This window comes from Lampetra planeri, chromosome 31 (assembly GCF_965212315.1).
Source record: "Lampetra planeri chromosome 31, kcLamPlan1.2.h2, whole genome shotgun sequence".
NCBI classification, from domain to species: Eukaryota; Metazoa; Chordata; class Hyperoartia; order Petromyzontiformes; family Petromyzontidae; genus Lampetra; species Lampetra planeri.
The window spans coordinates 6,456,537-6,478,790 of NC_136137.1; the positions used below are offsets into that span (position 1 = coordinate 6,456,537).

General features: G+C 45.2%; 1 protein-coding gene across 2 annotated transcripts; it reads right to left on the minus strand.

Moving 5' to 3' along the window:
- Positions 1-3,078: 3,078 nt before the first annotated feature.
- On the minus strand, positions 3,079-14,411 carry MMADHC (metabolism of cobalamin associated D). Of its 2 annotated transcripts, XM_078609130.1 has the most exons (9): positions 14,283-14,398; positions 13,014-13,106; positions 12,187-12,225; positions 10,705-10,852; positions 9,974-10,221; positions 9,282-9,390; positions 8,192-8,322; positions 6,170-6,256; positions 3,079-4,562 (listed from the first exon to the last, which is right to left on the minus strand). In XM_078609130.1, the coding sequence occupies exons 3-9, from the start codon at positions 12,193-12,195 to the stop codon at positions 4,242-4,244; spliced, it is 1,053 nt and encodes a 350-aa protein (XP_078465256.1). In that variant the 5' UTR covers positions 12,196-12,225; positions 13,014-13,106; positions 14,283-14,398; the 3' UTR covers positions 3,079-4,241. The 2 variants fall into 2 exon arrangements, with proteins under 2 accessions (XP_078465256.1, XP_078465258.1); XM_078609132.1 differs by lacking the exon at positions 13,014-13,106 and having other exon boundaries at positions 14,283-14,411.
- Positions 14,412-22,254: the final 7,843 nt, after the last annotated feature.

Below are 22,254 nucleotides of genomic sequence, written 5' to 3' on the forward strand. Positions count from 1 at the left end.
AGTCGATGTGCGACACACATTCTACTTGTTCTGCATTACACATTCTATCCGTGCGCCTTGCTGACAAATTGATGTTCATACGAACGAACGTTCACCAGGTATTATTCATTTCAGATTTTAATTCCGACTGTCCCCTACGTATGAAACCTCGGACACTTCACCCGTCGCTCTTGGAATACTCAATATTTTTTTAGTTGTTTTTTGCACAATGCAAAGTGTTTGGAGAAAACCTACGCATGGCGAGAGGAGAACTCACATAACCTTGTATCCACGAGGAGTGCATCGAAAAGCCTCCGCATTAATGCTCGAAGGGAGGTAGGTTATTTCTCTTGCAAGTGAAACATAACTCATGCCCTCTGAATGATCCACGAACCCAACCTCTGCAGCAAGAGTGAGAAAACTACGGCTCACAAATGCATTTTGTATGGCCCAAAGACACATGCGACCTACCACTTAAAAATCACCCGCAAAATTACATTTATTTACCACCACAAGCATCTTCGCCACACTAATCGGGTAAGAGAGGGACATTTTTTCCATCTGGAAACTCTGCGTTTATAATTATAGCAGGCCAAATCACTCCTGCCACGGTGTAGTAATTGACATAACATGTACCCAAACATGCAATAAGTGTGCAGTGACTGAACTAACGTTTTACTCAATCGGGGATAATCTATCAAAAAGCCCCCTGCTGTGACACGACTGCAAACGACGCCAAACATCGCACGTAATAGAATCTTACCGAAAAGAATGGCCGCGATTACCAAATGAACTCAACATTATAATTACCCAAAACTCAACAGCAGCTGCTGAAATCCACTGCAGAGAACATGCTGCAGTAATCGCCAACATTGCAGTCAGTCAAATTACTGCACACTCCATAAACAATGGATACAAATTAGGCGTGTAAAGTCAATTCGGAGTAGCACCACTTTATTGTCCGGGAACTCCTCTGCTTACGAACAAGTTCGGTTTTAGAGGTCTGTTCGTAATTCGATTTGTTCTTAAGTCCAACGTCACTCCTGTCGATTCCAAACATGGTGTACGGTAAGTACACGAAATACGGCGAATAGCTTTAAATGTCGTATGTCGTCCTGTAGATGTAACTGGTTCTTCGTGTTCTGCAGATTAGATGCCACCATTGCCATCTTTTGCACGGCAGTTGAACTTACGACTCTCGGTCCCAACAGGCAACTGGACATACGGACAGGTTTCTTCGTATCTCTAAAAGTTCATAAGTCGAACGTTTGTAAGTAGAGAAGTCTCTGTATTTGTATTTTTGCTTGCAAATGAGACTATCCTGGTCTCTTGAGTTCTCACATGGCCAGCCGAAAATAACACTTGAAAGCGAAAGCTGGACATGAAAACTAATATGAAGCATCTGATCAAATTAGTGCCAAAAGGCATTCCTCTATCAGCACACATCCAGTGCATTTCAACTAGAGGTAATTTCATCCCACTGCATGACAGCTAGGTACTCGTACATATGCCAATATATACACTACACACCGTCTTATATACGTAACAGGCCATTGTAAAAGAGCAATGCGACTGCAAATTAAACACTACATTACATATCCGGGGTTGAATTTCAATGAACAAGGCTGAATTAAAAATTAAGGCCGTTTCACTTGTTAATGGTATTAAGAGGTTTCCCCAATGCATTGTACAAGTGTTGTCCAAAAACAAATGCGTGGATAATTCAATCCCCTTGCTGCTACATTGCAAGAACCCGTGTGCTGTGAATGCACCAACACAGTGTAAAGGGGCTTTGTCGATACTGATGCATCGTTCTTCAAGACTCGGTACATAAACCTTGAATTTAAACCATTGCCAAACACTACTGGAAAATCTGTTTTTTTACATAAAATCTATATAGCAGACTCCTGCCAAATGTTGTGCGTATGCGTTGTAATGTGTTTGTAGTTCATACCGTACGTTATCCGTTTGGCTTCTTAATGTCTGTGTGATTGTATGTGCGTACGTATGTACAATGTATGTTTGTGTGGACAATAATTCAGTGGTTGTATGTGTGTCTTCGTGTGTGAGCTCCATGCTCGCTGAATGCTAGCCAGCAGCATTTTCCCCATGTCTGTTGTCTATACATAGAATGTCTTTGTTTGTGTACGTGTGCACGCATGCACGCGTGCTTACATGTGGTTCACACCAGCTCTCATAAACGGACCAGACCGTGATGTCTGACAAACAAAACCGAGCAACCAAATACCTACACAAGCAAACATCCTCTCCAGCTAATGAAGCTCGCCATCTGCTGGAAAGAATATGAGCAAGTAAGGACAAAGAGGCTAAAATACTAACAGACTCAAAAGCTAACACCTTTTAGGCTTCAAGATCACATGACAGAAATTCCTGCAATAGCCCGCAAGCCACATAAGATCACATATATGTGCACATCAGCTTGATTGAACCAACAGCTTAAACAAACAAAAAAACATTTAAAACTATTAATTGGCAAAGCAAAAATTACGCTTGCTTCACACTTTGGATGTTGAGAAAAAGCCCTAGGCACAGATGTGGTGGCAAGGTAGCAAGAATATGTGGCACGATGCATCAATACATCGATTAATGCCGATTCTGAAGCTCACGATACATGCATCGAATTGCGTGCGCAAGAATCGATCGTGGGTTCAAGCATCACTCGAGCAACCACGAGAGGCGATGAATCCACACTCGCCCCTCACAACAACACTCTTGTCGATATCCACTATGCAGCAGAGATGAGGACGTTCCAACGTCATCTCCAGTAACATCTTAAACAAACTTGGGTACAGAGTGAGAAATTTAAAGAAGCATCTCCTGCTTTTGCACCAAAAGGCACACCTCGGTTTCACGTCCATATTCTTCAGGAAATGGTTCTGAACACTGGTACTACTACGAGACCGCACGTGCGACCGCAGCCTGGGAGAGAAAGTGAGATATTAAATCTTCCTCCGTGGGTATCTCGACGCCCAGCAGTGAATACAATTTGGATGCCCGTGGAAGAATCTGAATCGTCACCTGAGAGCAGCACGGTTGGCTATGTACGGCGCAAAAGAAGTTCAACATACATACAAAGCATTTAATTCGAATTTTATTCATGGCTGCTGGAAGGACTGAGGCACACTATGTTCTTTCGTCAATTCAATGACACACACGGTAAAGCCTCGTTGTACTGTTGCAGATGGCCGCACCAAACACTAAAATAAAGATTAACATTCAACTTCTTGTCTTTGTCATTTCGTGTATGTTGAACTTATTTCGAACCGTACGTAGCCAACCGTGCGAATCAGTTAGCTGCGTATGCACCACAAGTACATTCTGTCATTGATGTGAGTGGCCAAATTACAATGGCAGGGGTCTGTTGACTCCTTCTTTGCATGCCCTTGCCATGAGGTTATATGTGAAACCCAGTTTAGGACAGATGTGCTCGAAGCCATCACACAGTTGCCATATTAAGATAGCAAGGGCTACATCACACTGAAGATTATGAACAAGTTTGATACTGGTGTGCAATTGCCATGTTGATTTACCACTGCAAAATGTACAATGTATGCATTTCCACGTTATACATTTATACCTATTGGAGGTTTTAAGGTGTTAATGACTTCATGACCTATTAGATAATGTAGCTATTCACCATCCTCCCGACAATTTGGTGACTTTGTCAATGTGCAGGGTCACTATCCTATTTATTAATCGATTTATTTTCTGGTTTAGTGTGTAACGTTGCTCGTATTGTCAGTCTAATTTGTTCAATCTGGTTCGTTGTGTTGTTGGTTCCATTAGTCTAATGGTAACATTCAAATATCATTTTCATAAATCATGCAGGAGTATCCTGAAAATAGCTTAATAACCCACACATGTATTTTAGATAACATATGCCAGCTTGATTTACAATCCAATTTTGAACGTTTTTTCTGTATCTCCCCAAAGATGGCTGCACAACAGATTTTTTTTCATTCACGTAATGCACCAGTTCTCAACAAAAGCCAACTTTGTAGACAATTAACTTTCGTGGGTTGTTTTTTTCAGAACACGCCACCCCCCTCGCCTCCACAAATAACACGTTGTTACACCAACGATTCGAAGCACGCACAAGCGAGACGCAAAAAGCATCCATTTCCATCGATGCGCGCAAAATCAGACGCGCTCTGCCCACGTACTCTGCGCTGCGCCGCCCAAAAGGCAACTGTGGGCTTTCCCTACGATGGTGCGCAAAAAAAAAAACGCCCCTCCCCGCCCTAAGCGTCCTTCACCTCGGCGCTCGCCGCCACTCGACAGCGCCCGCTCTCCTCCCCAGCCGGCCCCTCCGCGTCCCCTTCCGTGCCCGAGGTGGGCCGAGGCTCGATGGCCCCAGCCCCGGCGCCACCGCTGTGCGTGAGGCCGCCCAGCAGCGAGCTGCTCGTGGGAGCGTCAGTCAGGAGGCTGCCGACCAGAACGTGGGAGCCCCACGTGCGGTGACGGATCACCTTGCAGCAGCCCAGGTCCTCCACCTGGAAGCCCAGCTGCCGGTAGCGTCCGTCCGTCTCAAAAAGGGGACTGTTCGTGTACGGCCCAAAGAACTAAAAAAAAAAGGCAGGGCGTAGTGAAAATTTACATTATGATACCAGTACAGGTGAGTTGTATATACGGGAAAACAACAACGAGCCTCAAGAGTCTGATTCAAGAGGGTCATACTTTAGGGTTGAGCATTTCTCCTCTCGAGCTTTCACCATGCACTGCTATGGACATCTTAACTCTGACTCCTGAAGATGCGTGTAGTAACGCAAGGAAAACACTTGAGAAGGAATTCTCAACACGCAGCCCAACCTGGAAGACTACATTTAAGAGTGGCTGCGACAACCGACGTGGCTTCCTGAATGTAAGTTTGGAATGTGCAAGAAAACCGTAGAACCTGGAGAACACCCAAGCTTACAGCGTTGAAATGTGTTCAGACAGGTTAATAAAAAAAACACTTTTTGTGCTGTCATCTCCTGGCCACCACGCAGCACAGTGGGTGTGAGAGTTTCATACATCTGTAGAGGAGTATTGGGTGACTGCACGTCACACTCGCCCTCCGAGGGAGTGACGTCGGAGGGCGTGAGGTCAGGGAGACCTCGGGGGACGGTGACGTCATGTCCCAAGGGGATATTTAAGGGGGACCCCGTGACGTAAGCGGGGTCGTCAAGAGCACCAGGGAACGAGGAGAGAGAGAGAGTTGGGACCCAGGGTAGGATAACCTCACACGAGGCTAAGGGTGGCTGATTCACCCGACCGGCCGAAGTTGGTTGAGCCCTCGACCGGTGCAGGGGAAAGAGCCCCGATAGCCGGGGGGGTGTTAGCCCAGTACCCCTTCCCTGGGGGAGAAATAGATAGCCGTGGAGAGTAGGCGGGAGCTGTATTAACTTAGGCGTAAGCCCCTAATAAGCCCCTAATAAACTTGACCTGCCTCTGAGTCGTTGTTTGCACCACAACACATCTGTGTGATCCATTACGCTTTTCCTTCAAAGAGCCACATTCTGAACATGTGCCACCGCGCCTGGCAGAGTGGAGGACATAAGAGGGATGAGTGGCCCAAAGCTTGTCTTGATTGGTGCTGCTGAGCTCTATAACGGTCCCCGCCCCCCTCTGCCGAGTGGTGATGGCAGCTGCTTGTAACTAGGCACTCTCAAAAGTAAAAAAAACCCTAGGCTTCATATTACTGAAAAACCATGAAATACCTTACAGCCCCATCAGATGGCATACAAGCATGCGGCAGCCTGATATAGCTGTTGGCGTCAAGGTGGCAAGTAATTTGAAACGGATATTATTTTGACGATTGGTAGTTTTGTGGTTTATACGCAGATGTTTGGGAGGCCAATGCAGGGGTGGATGGTAGGGTTAACATCGGGTTGATTCGGTCTCGTTTCCAAGACCCGGTAAAGGGCCCTAGAAGCATCATTCAATGTTACCAGACGTTTTTATACCAGGGATTCTGGGAGATTGTAGAGAAACGAAAGAGGCTGAAAATACTTTAACCACCATTGTGATTAACAACCCATGTTGTAGAGATCAAACACATGGTAACCTTACTAATTGCATAGAGATTCCTGCAGTAATCAAGGTGAGATATAACTGAATACAGCAGTATGGAGATCAAGGGATATGCAAAGAAAGGGGGAAATGAAAGACGCAGGGGGGGGTTACTCACAGGCATTCCGGACGAAGGGTCGACAAAGTCTGCCCAGTATCCCTCCGCACGCAGGGCAAAGCAGATCTCCTTAGCGCCTTCCACAAACTGCACGAGAGGGGCATGCATTCAAACATGGCCTGAACTTGAACGCGATGAATGGTGTACTCAAATCCGAGCCAGTTTTCAGAGTAACATTTTATTCCTGCCTCTTCGTGGTAGCATCATTGGGAAATAACCAAGGTGTGCGCAATCTGATCCTTTCACAATGTTTTAAAAGAGCAGCCCATTTCGTGCCTGTGTCATGCTCCAGATTTGTTAGAATGCAGAACGAATTTTGTATGTATGTAAAATATACTTTCCTCCAGCCAAAATGAAATATCTTCATGATTATATGTAGTAGAGGTTTGAAATATATCATGATCAGGATTGGTCATAAACTACAGGAAACCTTCATTTTATAATAAGACATCTCAAAATGAGATAGTCTCGGCTTCAATATCAATGGCCAAACACAAATCAAATGACTGTATAAAATGTGTAAACTCAAGAGTATCAAAATATAATGGATATTGCTCTGCCACTCAAACAAGACCGAAAAGAACCGCCACACCATAGGAACCCTTTCTGGATGCACGCCTTTGCTCTAGTAGCCAAATATAAAAACCATCAACACTGGCTGGACGGAATTATGGGCGCCTATGGACATGGCAAACAAAACACTCATTGACGACCCGACTTTGTAAGCACCGGGATTCTCTCTCCCACGACCACTACGGACCTCGCTAAATCGCTCTCGAACGCGGCGAGGGAGATGCGCGTACACCTTCCACAAACAAAAGATCAAAGAACCGCCGTACTATGACTGTGCTGAAGTCTAAACCATCAGACACATCACCAAGAATTGTGCCAACTGTGCACATTCTAGCGGTGTTGCTGCGATCCATATGGCGTGTACTGCTACATTGGATTAGTTGAAAACATTTTGCATTCAACTATAACACGTTTCAAAACCGTTGCTTTTCCATCCTGCCGAAAGAAAATATTGCCCACCAACGAGTGCTAAGATTTGGTATATATTTCACCGCAAGCAGAATATATTTGCCTGCACAACTGAAGGGTGGAAAATCGACTGGAATAAAGGGCCCTGATGTATGCTAGGAAAACACCTGTCACTTCTAAATGACCACATGATTCTTGACAGCTGCAGGGGCTACCAGAAAAAAGGGAAATTCACTTTTTGCCTAGAGGCCAAATATAATTTGATGAAAAATAAATGACAAAAACCCCCAAAAGCCTAACCATCGTAATTAACAAGTGTCTTAATAAACCACTCTCCTTTTCAACAATTTTTCAGGTTGAAGGTCGTGCGGAAATGACTCAATGTACCCATATTCCCACCCTCTCCTCTACAGCCTCCCCAAGGGCCCTCATTCGTATCCACACTCCAGAAGATCGAAAATGCAGCTACTCGACTTCTGACCCGCACCCATGAATGAGACCACATCACCACAATACTCCGAAACCTCCGTTGGGTCCCAATCCAATCCCGGATCAATTTCAAGGGCACACTCACCGTTTCCAAGCCACTGCCTACCTCTCTCCCTTCTTGTCTCATCCTACTTCCCCTCCGCACACTCTCCATGCTGCAGCAACGCCTTTCTAGTGAAGCAGCTAATCAATACTCTTTGGTTTTTTCGGTAAAGTCACGTAGGTAAAAAATAAAATAATAAAATTACTGTATCTGATTACTGATACAGTAATTTTGCTGTGACGGTTCCACCTGAAGACGGAAGCTTGTGTTACCTCCGAAACGTCGTGATTTAATTTATTATAATTTTATTTTTTACCTACGTGACTTTACCGAAAAAACCAAAGAGTATGGGACCCTTGCAGTCACGAAAACTTCGAATCGACAGCTAATCAATCTTCGACAGGCTCAGGCAGTCTGATTCTGTACGGCATTTTGAGACGCAGTAACGTTTAGACAATATATAAATCCAAATGGTATTGTATTGCACAGCACGCCAACTGGAGCCTCACATTTTGCATCAACCGATCTCTCTCCTCTTCCACATCGGGGCTCCACGCCGTCATGTTGTTCTGCGTCTTCTGTGTAACTGTGATGACTGTGAGGTCTGAGTTCGGTGCTTCTGGGAACATGGTAGCGAAATCTAGTGTGGGAGGAAACAAAACAAAAAACACAACAAACAAAAACACTCAAACAATGGCATTACCCCGAGCTTGACATTATTTTACAGGTCACCAGCCAACCAAAAACGTGTGTTGGGTGTCCAGAACAAGTCGTTTTGTATGGCGTGGAATGGTTGGAAAGGTGGTCTCATGAGGTGGCCGGGTGGACCGGGGGGTTAGCGCCAACCACTGAGATTCTGGGCTGGAATAGAGGAAGGCACCAATAACTAAACCAGGTTCTCAAGTGTAGCGGAGTTCATCCTTTGAGCACAGTCTCAAAGGACTGCACACACAAAAAAAATATGCAAAATTTGCTTTTTAACGTAATATAGAATATACCAGCATTGCAAACGAAATGTTCAAATATTATTGCTATCCATCAAATATCTCCATAACATGGCATCTGAAAATATGCACCACTTATAGTAGATAATAGGTAAATTAAGGGACCTCAAAAGTAGTTATGTCATTGTCCCAAGTCATTCTTGCACATTGGCTGATACACTTCTGTCCACAAGAATTCCAAAAAGATTTTGGTTACGTTTCATCGTATGCCACTGGCATATAAATGTGAGAAGAAAAATGGTCGTACGGTCATAGTCTGTTCATAACACCCAGAAATGCACCGGATCTCGTCAGATCTTGGAAGGTCAGCAGACTTGAGCTTGAATTGTGCTTGGATGGGTGACTGCCATGCATAAAAGACAGGTGCAGTGGCATGGTGGGACAGTAGAGGCAAGTGCATAAAATTATATTGTTGTACTGCACTCCCACTACCACCCCCCCACCCCCCGATATTGAGTAACCCGCAATGACCAGCGTGGTGAAATACTGTCAAAATAACCCTCGTGTGCTCCGCAAGGTGTGGAGAGGTCCTCATCCAGCCGTGGATTGACAAGAGTGGACTTTACATGTACGTGGTCTAAGATAGGAGACTCACCTCTCTGCAGTAGCTCAGGACAGCCCTGCACCACACACTCCACGGGACCCGAGTCGAAGTACGTGTCGGCACTCTGCGGGATCGGAGGCACGGGCGAACTCTCCATGCCCTGCCAAGCAGAATCCACAAAATGCGTCACTGCACTGTCAAGTGCACAGTCTTCCTGTTGCTAATGTGATTGGTTTTGCAAGAGAGCCGTGGATTTCGCTGACAAAGAGATAGCTGATGGTTTTGTTTTATAATTTAAATGTAGGAGAAATTCAAGCGCTTGCTAAAACCAGTTATTCAAGAAAACTCATAATCCCTGCATTACCCACAGACCTGACTTTCAAGTTGCCCGACAGCGGCGTATTGTTAACGTTTTAATTGCAAATCTTTAAACAATACATGTGCATATTTAATCAATAAAAGCGAACACTTCGGCTCCAACCCAGCTGTCAAATTCCCAGACAATATATAGCAGAGTGATCTGCCACCTTAAAGTCACTGCTGAACTGCACTAGCCCGGTGCAAATTGAACCGCCACACGAGCGCAACGATGTGCCAAACCCCAATTCTCTTAAAATCCAAGGGGCACGCGTACATTTAATCAGAGCAAGCAAACACGCACCACGCTTCCGGCTCTGCCGACGTATTCCCACGGGAAAATTCTAACACTGGCGCATGAGCGGAGAGGTTTATTGACCCATCACCTGGAACTCGTTGACGAACTGCGCCAGCACGAACGTGTGGCGATCCTGAGCCGAGGGCTCGACGAGCACGTCGGGGAGCTGCTGACGGCGTGCTGTCGGTTGGGCGCCGGCTGCTAGGTTTCTCGCGGACGCCGGGCTCACGGCGCCGTGCACTTGGCTGCTGAAGCCTATGTTGCCCGGCAGCTGGAAGCGGCTGTCGCGAGGCCCGAAAGGCCCCATCCGCTCGTCCGGCCAAACCGTCTGGATGTCTGTGCAAGGAAGATGGTAAACAAACAAAAACAACGTCTTTGTATAGCCTAAAAATCCCCATTATTACAAGCACGTTATAAAAATAAAGATATCTTCTGCGATGGGTTTTTAGTTGTAACGTGTGTTGTCGAACTCTCCACGTGCCAGGAGCGTCATCAGGACCTGCCTTTGGACACCCCACTGAAAATATGTGGTACAACCGAAAATACTTTTGGGACTGTTGGGGCATGAGTGTTTCCTTCATCAGTAGCTCCTTGCAGTCATCCTTCCAGTCAGAATGGTCACCATTCTTCCTCGTCATGGTCACACCTCCACTATATTTTAGTTTCCTCTAATTGACCTGACTTGATCCTTTGATACTCTTGTGAAATCAATACCTGGCCATGCACATCAAATGCAACCCACCACAATTGGACCTCCCTGCAGTTTATTACAAGCATATCCATAAAGAGCACAATGTTGAAATACACTGACAGCCTCACCTCCGTCCTGTGGGGAGGCAACCGTCACGTCGCTCTCTCCACCTCCCGCTACCCCGGATGTGGAGAAGGTCCTGCCAGCCGCCACGCGACATGCCAGCGCACGCACACCCGCCACGTACGTCACCAAGCGCACGCGGCCACCCAGCACCTGGAAGCAGACAACACCCAAGCACGCACACATAAGGATGCATGGATTGATTTATTCTTAGACTTAGGATACATGCAAATGATTGGTCTGTAGATAGGTCCTTCTGAACTTAATGCTGTACTGTCAGCTTCTGTCAAACCTCAGAGCCTGGCAGGTTTGGACTAAAGAGATATGTAACATTGAATCAACCCCACCTCCAAAGAGGTGTGCCACCACAGCCATGTTTGTCAAGTGCAACTATTAAAGCTGATTCCAGGATAGGGGGTCTCAAAGGGTCTCCACAATTCCCAGCTGCCTTTATCTATCCAGTGCTAATATTGACCACACCACTCCTCCGAAAACCCAATCAAGTGAACTCATCACAAATTAGGGTCTTGTTGCTCTATAAACTACAAGCAAGCGGTCTACCTACATGTACAGCCCTTTTTAATAATCCACTGCTGCATGACAGCCTCTTCTCACCATGCGGACATCTGGCAGTATATGTAAGAAAGTGGTATTCAATATATAGTATAGTATTAAATAAGCATATTCTTTATCAGGAATAATTGTGAAATGTATATTATCATCTTACATATCATCAGAATTAACAGGCCATTGTGAACTATGCCGTTAACAGCCACACCTCACCATGAATTCCAAGCTAATAAATTCCACAGCAATTTGCACAGCAGTCACATGATCTATCCACTGCTGGATAAAGGCTTTCCCACATCGTCGCCATCCGTCAAGTCATACGATGCAACAATCCATCGATGGATCGAGTGGTGGCTGACTCCGTAGTACAGATTGATCAGCAGTAAAATAACATTAAATACATTGGCACACGATTTCTCATGTGACCGAGGATGCGACGTATGGAGTGATGTGATCAGTTCGTGTGCAAAAGCCACAACTATCTCCTGGAAACAAAAGTGATTGCATCGTTTTGCTGCCTACCTTGGCTGTGGTTAGTCTCGCCCACCAGTATCTCATTTTTTAAATCTTCCGATTCATGTGTTTTTCTGTGTTTCAGTGTAATTCTAAGCATGCACCTCTTGTGCATCTCTCAGCTTTTTTTCCTCCACGTTTACATTTTTTCGTACGGAATTATGCGAGTGAACACACTGTACTGCAGAAACCGAGCCCAATAAACGGGTCGACACAAACTGCCCACACACGACCCAGCCCACAATAACACAAACCACATTGCCACAAAGTTGTTGGGATATCAACAAGACAGCCGGTAGAACACATCGGTTCTGCTTATAATAACAATATAACAGTGGGGGGGGGAAGGTGAGGGGCACGTTAACCTGCCAAGACAGACCGAGGAACCACCTGCAGCTGCGTACCTTGGCCATGGCGTGAGACGGATGAGTTCTCGGCAAGGCCTGAGTGGGAGAAGGGTACAGACGGAAACACAGGCGATTGCGCGCGGATGAGGAAAACACGCGTCGGCACTGACGAAACGCCCTGCGCATCTTACGCCACTGTGACGGCGGCCAATTCATCTTCCATGGTACAGCGGCGTTGCGGAGGGTGGCATTCTGACCACAGCCTCGTAGCGTTGGCGATTGATGATTCCTACTCTTACTTGCTGTTTAACGTTCCGGTTTTGACGGGAAACCAAATCAATTGGCTTCATTCGCCGAGGTAACAACTTTTTGTTTGGCTTTGTCGGGTGGTGGAGGGTTATAGTTAATAAGTTGAATTTATACCGACACGAAAATAAACTAAATCATGATTATCTTGACGATAATAACAACGGTGTGAACCATACTTATGCTGGTGTTAACGATGATGTTTGTAGCGGTTAACAGTGGTTACGATAACCGTGAGGATGGTGAAAGCAACAGTTATAACGGTGATGACGATCCTAGTAGCGATGACGATGGTAATCGTGGTGGGGGTGACATTGATCAGGCTCTGTGAACCCTCCTTCAATTACCACGTCGATTCCATTACCACGGAGTTTGAAGTTCAAGTGTTAATAACATTCATTACATTTATACAGCGCTTTTCATCAAGGATCTCAAAGCGCTCTACAGGACACAGACACTGAGCATAACAATAACATTACAAATACATTGTAAGAATAATTTACGAAACGAACTAACAGTTTAATAATCGGAAGCATATACTTAGGTTCATAAGGCGCATTTTAAAAATGTCCACATACTCAGAAAGATGTCTATGTCTTCGTGGAAGTGCGTTCCATAGCCTGGGGGCTACACGGGAAAACGCTCGGTCACCCAGAGACCGAAACCTCGACCTGGACATGAAGAGAAGAGGATCTGCATCATCCCCAGATCTTAGGGACCTTGAGGGGGGCATGTGGGTGGCATATGAGGGGGGCATATGAGGGTGGCATATGAGGGGGGCATATGGGGGGGGAATATGGGGGGGGCATATAGGTGGCATATGAGGGGGGTATATGAAGGGGGCATGAGAGGGGGGCATGAGAGGGGGGCATGAGAGGGGGGCATGAGAGGGGGGCATGAGAGGGGGGCATGAGAGGGGGGCATGAGAGGGGGGCATGAGAGGGGGGCATGAGAGGGGGGCATATGAGGGTGGCATATGAAGGGGACATGAGAGGGGGACATGAGAGGGGGGCATATGAGGGTGGCATATGAAGGGGACATGAGAGGGGGGCATGAGAGGGAGGCATGAGAGGGGGGCATATGAGGGGGGCATATGAAGGGGGCATGAGAGGGGAGCATATGAAGGGGGTATATGAGGGGGGCATATGGGTGCAGCATGTCAACGACGTAGGCTGGGAGCAAGATGGTTCACTGCTTGTTGACGCAACAAGCAGTGCACCATCTTGTGGGCTTTTTGGGGGGTTTAAATACAAAAGTATCACCTTATTCAAGGTTCCCCTCATCCCGACGACGTAGTTGTGTCTTTGATAACGGCGTCCTATGGTCAACCGTGCACTACACAGCAGCCCTTTGGCACTCCGCTGCTGGATGAGGCCTCCCGAAACGCAGCGTCGGTGTCATTATTTGACCGCTATTTGAACGCGTCGGAGCATAGAAATCAAGTGAAACGTTTAAGATGTCGCGGTCAAAGCTATCCAAAAGCGGCCTAGAATAATAACGCATTAGAAAACACCAAATTGGTATTATACAATTATCGCTTTGCTTTACCTACAACGGATAAGCAAACGCGTACGTGCCGACGCCGTGGATTGGTCCAAAACCACGCGAGGGGGGCGTATCCGTTCGCGCATGTCCAATCAGGCAACGAAGCGAGTAGCACGGACCAATCAGCGGCGCGGTAAGCGCAGGGCGTGCTTAAACGAGGTGGGGAATCTACCGAGCGGGTCGACGTGACCCCTGGCTCTGTAGGCCTCCCGCGACTGTGACAAGCGGTTCCGGTCGACTGTTAAGTTTTGGCAACAAAACAAAGGGAGAGAGAAGGACAAAGTGAGTGCCGAGAGACTCACCACGAGCGTTGAGAGGAAGAAACAACAGCAGCAAGAAGCGAGGAGGCGACGGAGACTCCGAGTTCGTAACGAGGCTGACGCGAAAACATCAACGCGAATGACGATTTGAGGGACCGCGACGATTTCACAAGTAACGTCAAATATTACGCAACACCGTCAAGTAAGGGACCGCGACGATTTTCAAAAAAAAGTAACATCAAAATAGTCAAGCAGACGCACACATGTCAAACAGCTGATCAGTGCCCTAACCTTATTATAGACAAATTCAGACCTTATTGGTCATCCCGTGCCCATATAAAGCTCAACGTCCATCCTACAAAGTCTCACCACAAGGGAGAAACACAAACAAAATTACCTAATAGTTTGTTGTGTATTGATACCTGTCAACCCCTTATCAGTGTGTCTCTGTGTGAGTCTCTCTCTGCTTGTGTGTCTGTGTGTGTCTCTGTGTGTCTGTGTGTCTCTGTGTGTATCTCTCTCTGTGTGTCTCTGTGTGTGCCTGTCTGTGTGTCTCTGTGTGTGTCTCTCTCTGTGTGTCTCTGTGTGTGTTTCTCTCTGCTTGTGTGTCTGTCTGTGTGTCTATGTGGTGTGTGTCTCTCTCTGTGTCTCTGTGTTGTCTCTCTCTGTGTGCCTATGTGTGAGTCTCTCACTGCTTGTGTGTCTGTCTGTGTGTCTCTGTGTGTCTCTCTCTCTCTTTGTGTCTCTGTGTGTTTCTCTGTGTGAGTCTCTCTCTGCTTGTGTCTGTCTGTGTGTCTCTGTGTTGTCTCTCTCTGCTTGTCTGTCTCTGTGTGTCTAAGTTGTGTGTCTCTGTGTGTCTCTGTGTGTCACTGTGTGTGTCTCTGTGTTGTCTCTCTCTGGTTGTGTGTCTGTCTGTGTGTCTCTCGCTGTGTGTGTCTTTCGCTGTGTGTGTGTCTCTGTGTGTGTCTCTCTCTGTGCCTATGTGTGTGTCTCTCTCTGCTTGTGTGTCTGTCTGTGTCTCTCTCTGTTGTCTCTCTCTGTGTGTCTCTTTGTGTGTCTCTCTCTGTGTGTCTCTGTGTGTGTCTCTCTCTGCTTGTGTGTCTGTCTGTGTGTCTCCGTGTCTGTGTTTTGTCTCTCTCTCAAATGTAGCAATCTTTGGAAGAACGTTAATCAACCAGGTGGGGTGTTGACTGTTGTGTTGGCCGACTCTCTGTGTTGTATTGCCATTATATTTCTAAGTTTACTAGGTTTGTTTTCTCATTCATTTGTACCTGATGATGGTTGCTTGTGTTGCAATCGAAACGTCGCATTCCATTATTATTTAATTTTATTTCTTTTTACGCGACTTTACCGAAAGAACCAAAGAGTAATTCCTGCAGTCACGAAAGCTTCGAATCTATTACAAACAAATAGACCAAAACAAATGTTTTTTTTTAATTACCTAATAGTTTTTTGTGTACTGATACCTGTCAACCTCTTATCAGTGCCGACCTTATTACAGACCAATTCAGACCTTATTGGTCAGCCCGTTCCCTTTATACATTTCAACGTCCATCCTGAAAAGTCCCATCACATGGTAGAAAAACAGACGAATATAATTTTTTTGGTGCCCGCATTGAAACGGCTGTACGCCGTCTGGACCTGCACAAGATTACAGGGTTAAGCCGTATGAGATGACAGCTATGCAGACGACAAATGTCTAATTCATGAAAACGGGGTAGCGCTTTGTGTGGGAGAAATCAACAGCGGTTGTCCATCGGATAGACCCGCCGCTGCCACGGGAATGTGGAATTTCCACCACTGACGAAGCAGTTCTGCTAATAGGGGATGAACAACCGTCTCAATGTCAGTTTAGCACGAAGACCCAAACAGGAGGATGTATCAACAGCTCTGCCTGTCGCCTGATAATGCTGGTTGCAATTACGGGCGAAACGTCGTACTCGAATTGTAAATGTCGTGGCTTTGCTCTCCAACACACCGGTGTGCTGTAGTATTCACGAATTGGCATGTTTTGTTTACGTAACAAACTTTACTAATTGGCTGTGTCGGGTGGTGGCGGGTTTAACGAGACATTCATATTTACGTGATCTAACCCAACAACCTCTATGATGGACCGTCTGAAATACTCATATGATCTGACAAAATAACTGTTTTTGTATTTTAAAGCAAATACTGAACATTGCAGCTGAGAAGAAAAGGAAGAATAATTAATATTAAAATAATTTGAGTCACGTCTATTTATTTAATTAATTGGTTGTTTCTTAAATGCATTGATTTAAAAAATGTGTTAATGAGGGTAAATAATACGACGAACTATATGTTTATATTTAATGTCCAATCGATTTTATAATCAATTTTTTACTCAAACGGCATCTATTCAAGCGATAATCAAACTGCGAAGGCAGCGAGTGTGCGTCTCTTATGAGTCAGTAGTCACGCAAACTTTGCACACTGATATTCAATTCAAGCTACCTTTGTTGAACCCCAAACACGTGACACTCGTGCTTGCCCATTTGTCAGACCGTTGAGACCGAGGATTGTGAGCAGATGCCTGGTAATATCTGTGGGTAATTGCCAAGGTGGGCTATCGACTCTTAACGTGGGAAATAAATACCCCAAGGCACCGTTTAGAAACACACTGCCCGATTCTCAAATTATGAAAATGAGCCGTAATTAAAGAACACTGTACAACGCTTTCTTTTGTTTCTTCAGGAAACGATAGAATAATACCAATTGTCTTTTTGCAAATTATCAATTGTGGCTCAAAATATACTCTCATCGATTCCAAATGCTGAAATGCCGAGTTTCAAATAAACGAACGCGTAATCAAAGCACAGGATTGTAATGATGAGCAGCCATTTGACATGTCCTGTTGGATGTCGGCCTCCCCACGCCATGTCTACTGGACATTTGTGAAGAAGAGCTTCACAGTGCATCGGATTCCTCCTATATAAATAAATATTTGGATGTTAGTCATGTGTGTTGTTCGATCTACTTCTCTATGCCGACCAGTGTGGCTTGGTAAAGATGGGGCCAACGATCCGTTTTGATATCACTGGGACATTGATGCTAGCCGTGACCAGGAATTTAACTCGGGTTGCCGAATTTGTTATGCAGTGCGCTAATCACTGTGCCACCACTCCAACATATCCATGTGCATTCGCTTAATTTTCTAAAGGATTCAGTTGACATAGAATATGCACCACTGTAGTACTAAAATGCTTTTTTTTAAGCAGATCTCTTTTACCCTTTAATCTGGCAACAAAACTGACACCTTTTTTACAAGGAGTCATGTTTACATTGACCACAATACCTGCGGTCGGAATGCAAACAAAAAACACAACTCTGATAATGTATGCACTGTCCTTGAAATTGATTGGTCCACACCCGAGACAGCTTTTCTTAGAGCCTAGTCTCACATGGTGTTGGACCAGATGACGCCAAGAGGCGCACAACTCAAAGACAATGCACCATCAGAGTATGAGAGCTCGGGTACGCATTTACACCATTGGAACCTACTGGCAAAGGAGGTTCCAATGGTGCAGATCTATTTTCTTTATTTATTTGAGTCATCGTCACACATTTGGCAATTGTATAATTCAATCATGACTCGAATGCTGATTCAGAAAAAGTATTTTTTTATTTTTCACGTGCTTGCTGTGTTGTAAACTCGGCAACCTGAGTTTGCTATCCTTGGCTCACGTCATTAGTGAGTGGTATCTGAACCAGGTCCAAGAGCCCCCCCCCCCCGCCACCAAAACCATCACCAACCAGCACAGACTGGCTTGATAGAGTCTCATAATACAACCCCTCCTTGGACCTACATGGAGACCATCATCCGGCGGTGGATTGACAAAGGACGTAAATAATGAAACGACGAACGTCAACGGCACGTAACTGGCGCGCATATTTTTTGCGCTGCACAATTTCTAGCAGAAATATATTGACCTTGAAAATCATTGCTGTCATAAAAACATTTTATTTTCATTCCGTTCAGCAATTGCATTTTGGCGAGCATTTTTGTTGTTGTTGCTGTTGCATGCCACGGGGAGATCGTGGCATGCAAAGTGAATGCAGACACGATTGTTATTCACAGTCCGTACTCCATTAACCTCTCCCCCCCCCCTCTCACGGCCCCGTAAAACAGATGGCAGGCATTGGCTTGCGCTGCGTGTTTGCATATGTGTATGTCCACGAGTGTGTTAATTTAATTTCTATTCATTACTCTCTGCAGTAAGGACCTACTTACTCCATGTATATTTCATTGCTTCCTACAGTATATTTATGCGTCGTAATGAATGCTTAATGCGCGCCAGCTCATTAAAAAAAAAACCTCCTTGTGCTGCATCGGAGATGCGCTCAGCTGTGGCCCAAAAGTCGCATCTGGTTGGGACAGATGAGGTTGAAACAATGTGCGGGCCAGATCAATTAAGTGCGATTTTTCACGCCTTGGGTTGGCTCATTGAGTCGGCCTTAGCTTGACAAGAACGGATTCATACGCACAGCTCTCCGATGCGTTTTCGGGTTGTGCCACATGTTATTCGGCATGTCGCCTGATGTTGCGCTCCGCATGTTGGGAGCTTCGTAAGTTCCAGAGTTCAAATTTAGTTCATCATGGACCATTGTCTATCCACTGCTGGAGTAATGCCTCTCTCCATGATGTCACCATCCCTTACAGTCCTGTGATGCCACATTCAATGTTATCGTAATCATCAGCCATGGTCAAACCCACTGCTGGATAAGAGACTGATCATCCTCGCAGTGGCTTTCGCGTTTTCAGATGCGCTTCTGCGGCCGTATGGAACGCTCTTCTTTCCGACATTTCTTTAGAATTGCTTTTCGTGTTCAGTTTATTGCCCTTGCCCACGTCTCCGATTAGCATGTTTGGCTAGGTACGGTGCGAAAGAAGTTCAAAATGCACACATAGACCTCCCTGATCTCAGCTCCATATGCCGGGAACTTCTTCAGCTTCTGCAGTTCATTGATTCAAACTCAGCTTATGAAGGGGCTCTCAGAACGTGGAGCGAAACGTTAGATAATCGCACCAGACAACACACGGTACAACACCAAAACATGCCGCAGAGCTGCGCAACACGACCGTGAAAACCTACGCAAGTCGGATTAATAATAATTGTGTAATTAAATTTAATGTCAGAGCTGGAGCTGTGATTATTGTGTACAGCCTGGTAACGTGCCTGACCTTTTCGTGCATTGGAATAATTAATCTATTAATTATTTCCCATATAAAAACGTGTCTTTTGGCCAAAGGGCAATTAACATGTCAACGCCACCTTTAGAATACTAGCTCTAACTAGGACTTACGCTCCTTCTGTTCCACTCTGATATCGTTGATCCTGAGCCCACATTACCTCCCTACATTTGACAGCTGAATAAAGCAGTCAACACCTCAACATCTCCCACTGTTACATTTTTTAATATTGGCCATTACATACAGAGCATGGTGGCGTTCACCTCATCCGTGCACTGTCCAGGCTCATCCTTTGCTTGCCTTCAAAGATCTGGAATCTAAGTGGGCTTCGGCAGGACACATCACGAGATGGGATGATGATGATGATAGCCGATCGATGAGACTGGCAACGGAGTGGCAGCCAAAGGAGAGAATACAATCTAAATGAAGACCACCGTGGGGGTCGAGCAATGAGATCAGCTCGTATGTAGAATTGAGATGTCTTTTGTACCAAAAGACCATTCGGAATGGCAGTGGAACGGGGAGATCTTAATATAGCAGCGGATAGAACCTGCTGCAGAAATCCATCGTCGGCTACCCCACAATCCTCCAACCAGGATCTGACCTACCGAGGAAGATCTGGTCCTCCTTGAAGCGGATCCGGACACTCTATGGAAGATGTGGGACACTTTTTCCATGAATGGAAATTAATGAGAGTCCACTTTGTGACTGTGGTGGTGCGACGTCGCAGACTTTGCAACATATCGCGAACGGCTGCCCCAATCGGATCATTCAACGGCGATCTGTAACAAATTCACCTGGCTACAACCTGGAGCAGTCGAATGGATATCAAATCTCGGCATCAATTTTTCATCTGTTGCAATCCCCAAAAATTTCGTATGCAAAAAGAAGAAAGTGGATAGACAATACTCTTTGGATTTTTTTCGGTAAAGTCACGTAGGTAAAAAATATTTGTATTTTATTTTCTACTTCCGTGACTTTACTGAAAGAACCAAAGAGTATGGATTCCTGCAGTCAGGAAAGCTTCAAATAAAGATTGGATATATAATGCTAGATTTGAAGCTTTCGTGACTGCAAGGATTCATACTCTTAGGTTTTTTTCGGTAAAGTCACGTAGGTAAAAATAAATAATAAAATAATAAAAGAATAGGGAAAATAAACGAAAATTTATTTATTCATTTTCCCCTACGCGACTTTACCGAAAAAAACCTAAGAGTATAGATAATGCTGCCATATATGGTGCTCCCAGAGTTTCGATTACTTACCAAGTGGAGTGCAGGCTAATAATGCAATAATGTTAAATCCTCGCTCATGCCTTCATCTCTGTGATACCTAGATTAATGCAACTCTCTCCACGAATCCCCGATGTCTAAACTTTATATCCTACCGCGTCTCACTGCTTCAGCAGCTTTCTCTTTAGGCGACGTGAGTTTCTGCTGGTGAGGATTCTCATTTACTGGAGGGATGCTTTTTATCGTCTAATGAGTTTCTGTGCCATTTACTCTTTGAACAGTCTCGGAAGTTTGTGGGAGTGCCTCTTTTGCTTCATCTTCCTCGGCAGTGATGGTGCCAGCCCCATTAGAGATCCGATGCAGACATTCTTTTTGGAGGTCTACCTTTCAATTTATAAAATCCTAGTGAGATGACAGAAGAGCAAATCAAGGTAGAGATGAGAGATAATTAACTTTTTGTATTAATGACATTATGATTGCTAGGATATGTATTCGAGTTCATATTTGATATACCACTTTTTAATTGAATCCAACGCCCTTTGAGCTACTTGGGGCAGCAGTACGATAACAAGGTTGGCTGCTTTGAAGGTTCGTGGAGCCAAAAAATAAGATGTATTTAGGAATTCTGTTCATATTAATATAGCTCACAGACCAAACATTAAGTTTCAAGTTTATTTTATTTAACTAGGTGAGAACTCAAGAAACTAGGATAGTCTCATTTGCAAGAGTAACTTTGGGTCATTCATCTGCCAGTATTATTATTAATACGGATCAAGCTGTTAAAAAAATTTGAATTTGATCTAGATTTGTTTTTGCGCTTGGCTATGTAATGTAGTAATATGGTGCCAAGATTATATCTATACGTATAAGATATATTTTGTAAACGTGAAGTTCTTATCTGGTGGTGTATGGATAATGAGAAGAATACTTAAGAATATGTTGTTTATACTCTTTGGGTCTTTCAATAAAGTCACGTAGATAGAAAAATAATCAAATCAGATAAAATCACGACGTTTCGATCGCAACACAAGCAATCGTCTTCAGGTGAAAAAATACAGCAGGTGGACTGCTGAGGCAGGAAGACATATAGCGAGAGATCTACTGCAGCCAAAGGTTTTCTAGGTTTGTTTTCCACTCTGCCAAACGTGGTGGCACACGCCAGAGGTCGCAACCGGGTACCCGATACCCGTACCCTACCCGATACCCGGCTACCCGTACCCGGCCGGGTACGGGTACCCGTTTGCGACCCTGGTGCGGCCGGGTACGGGTACGGGTAGGCCGTGAGTCACTGGTGAGTAATCGTTTGTCACTCATTTCGGGTAGCGTACGGGTAGGGAATCAAAACCCGTTTGCGACCTCTGGCACACGCTCACCGCACCTTCTATTAGCACGGTTGGCTACATACGGTGTGAAGGAAGTCCAACATACATACGTAAAAGCTCTGCTCGTATATGCGTTTACCCACAATTCCCCAAAACGCATATTGAGCTTGTATAGTGTATGCAATATCACCGAGCAAAGGGGCGAATGGTTACATCCTTAGCCGGAAATATTTTTTTTACTTGACCAGGTG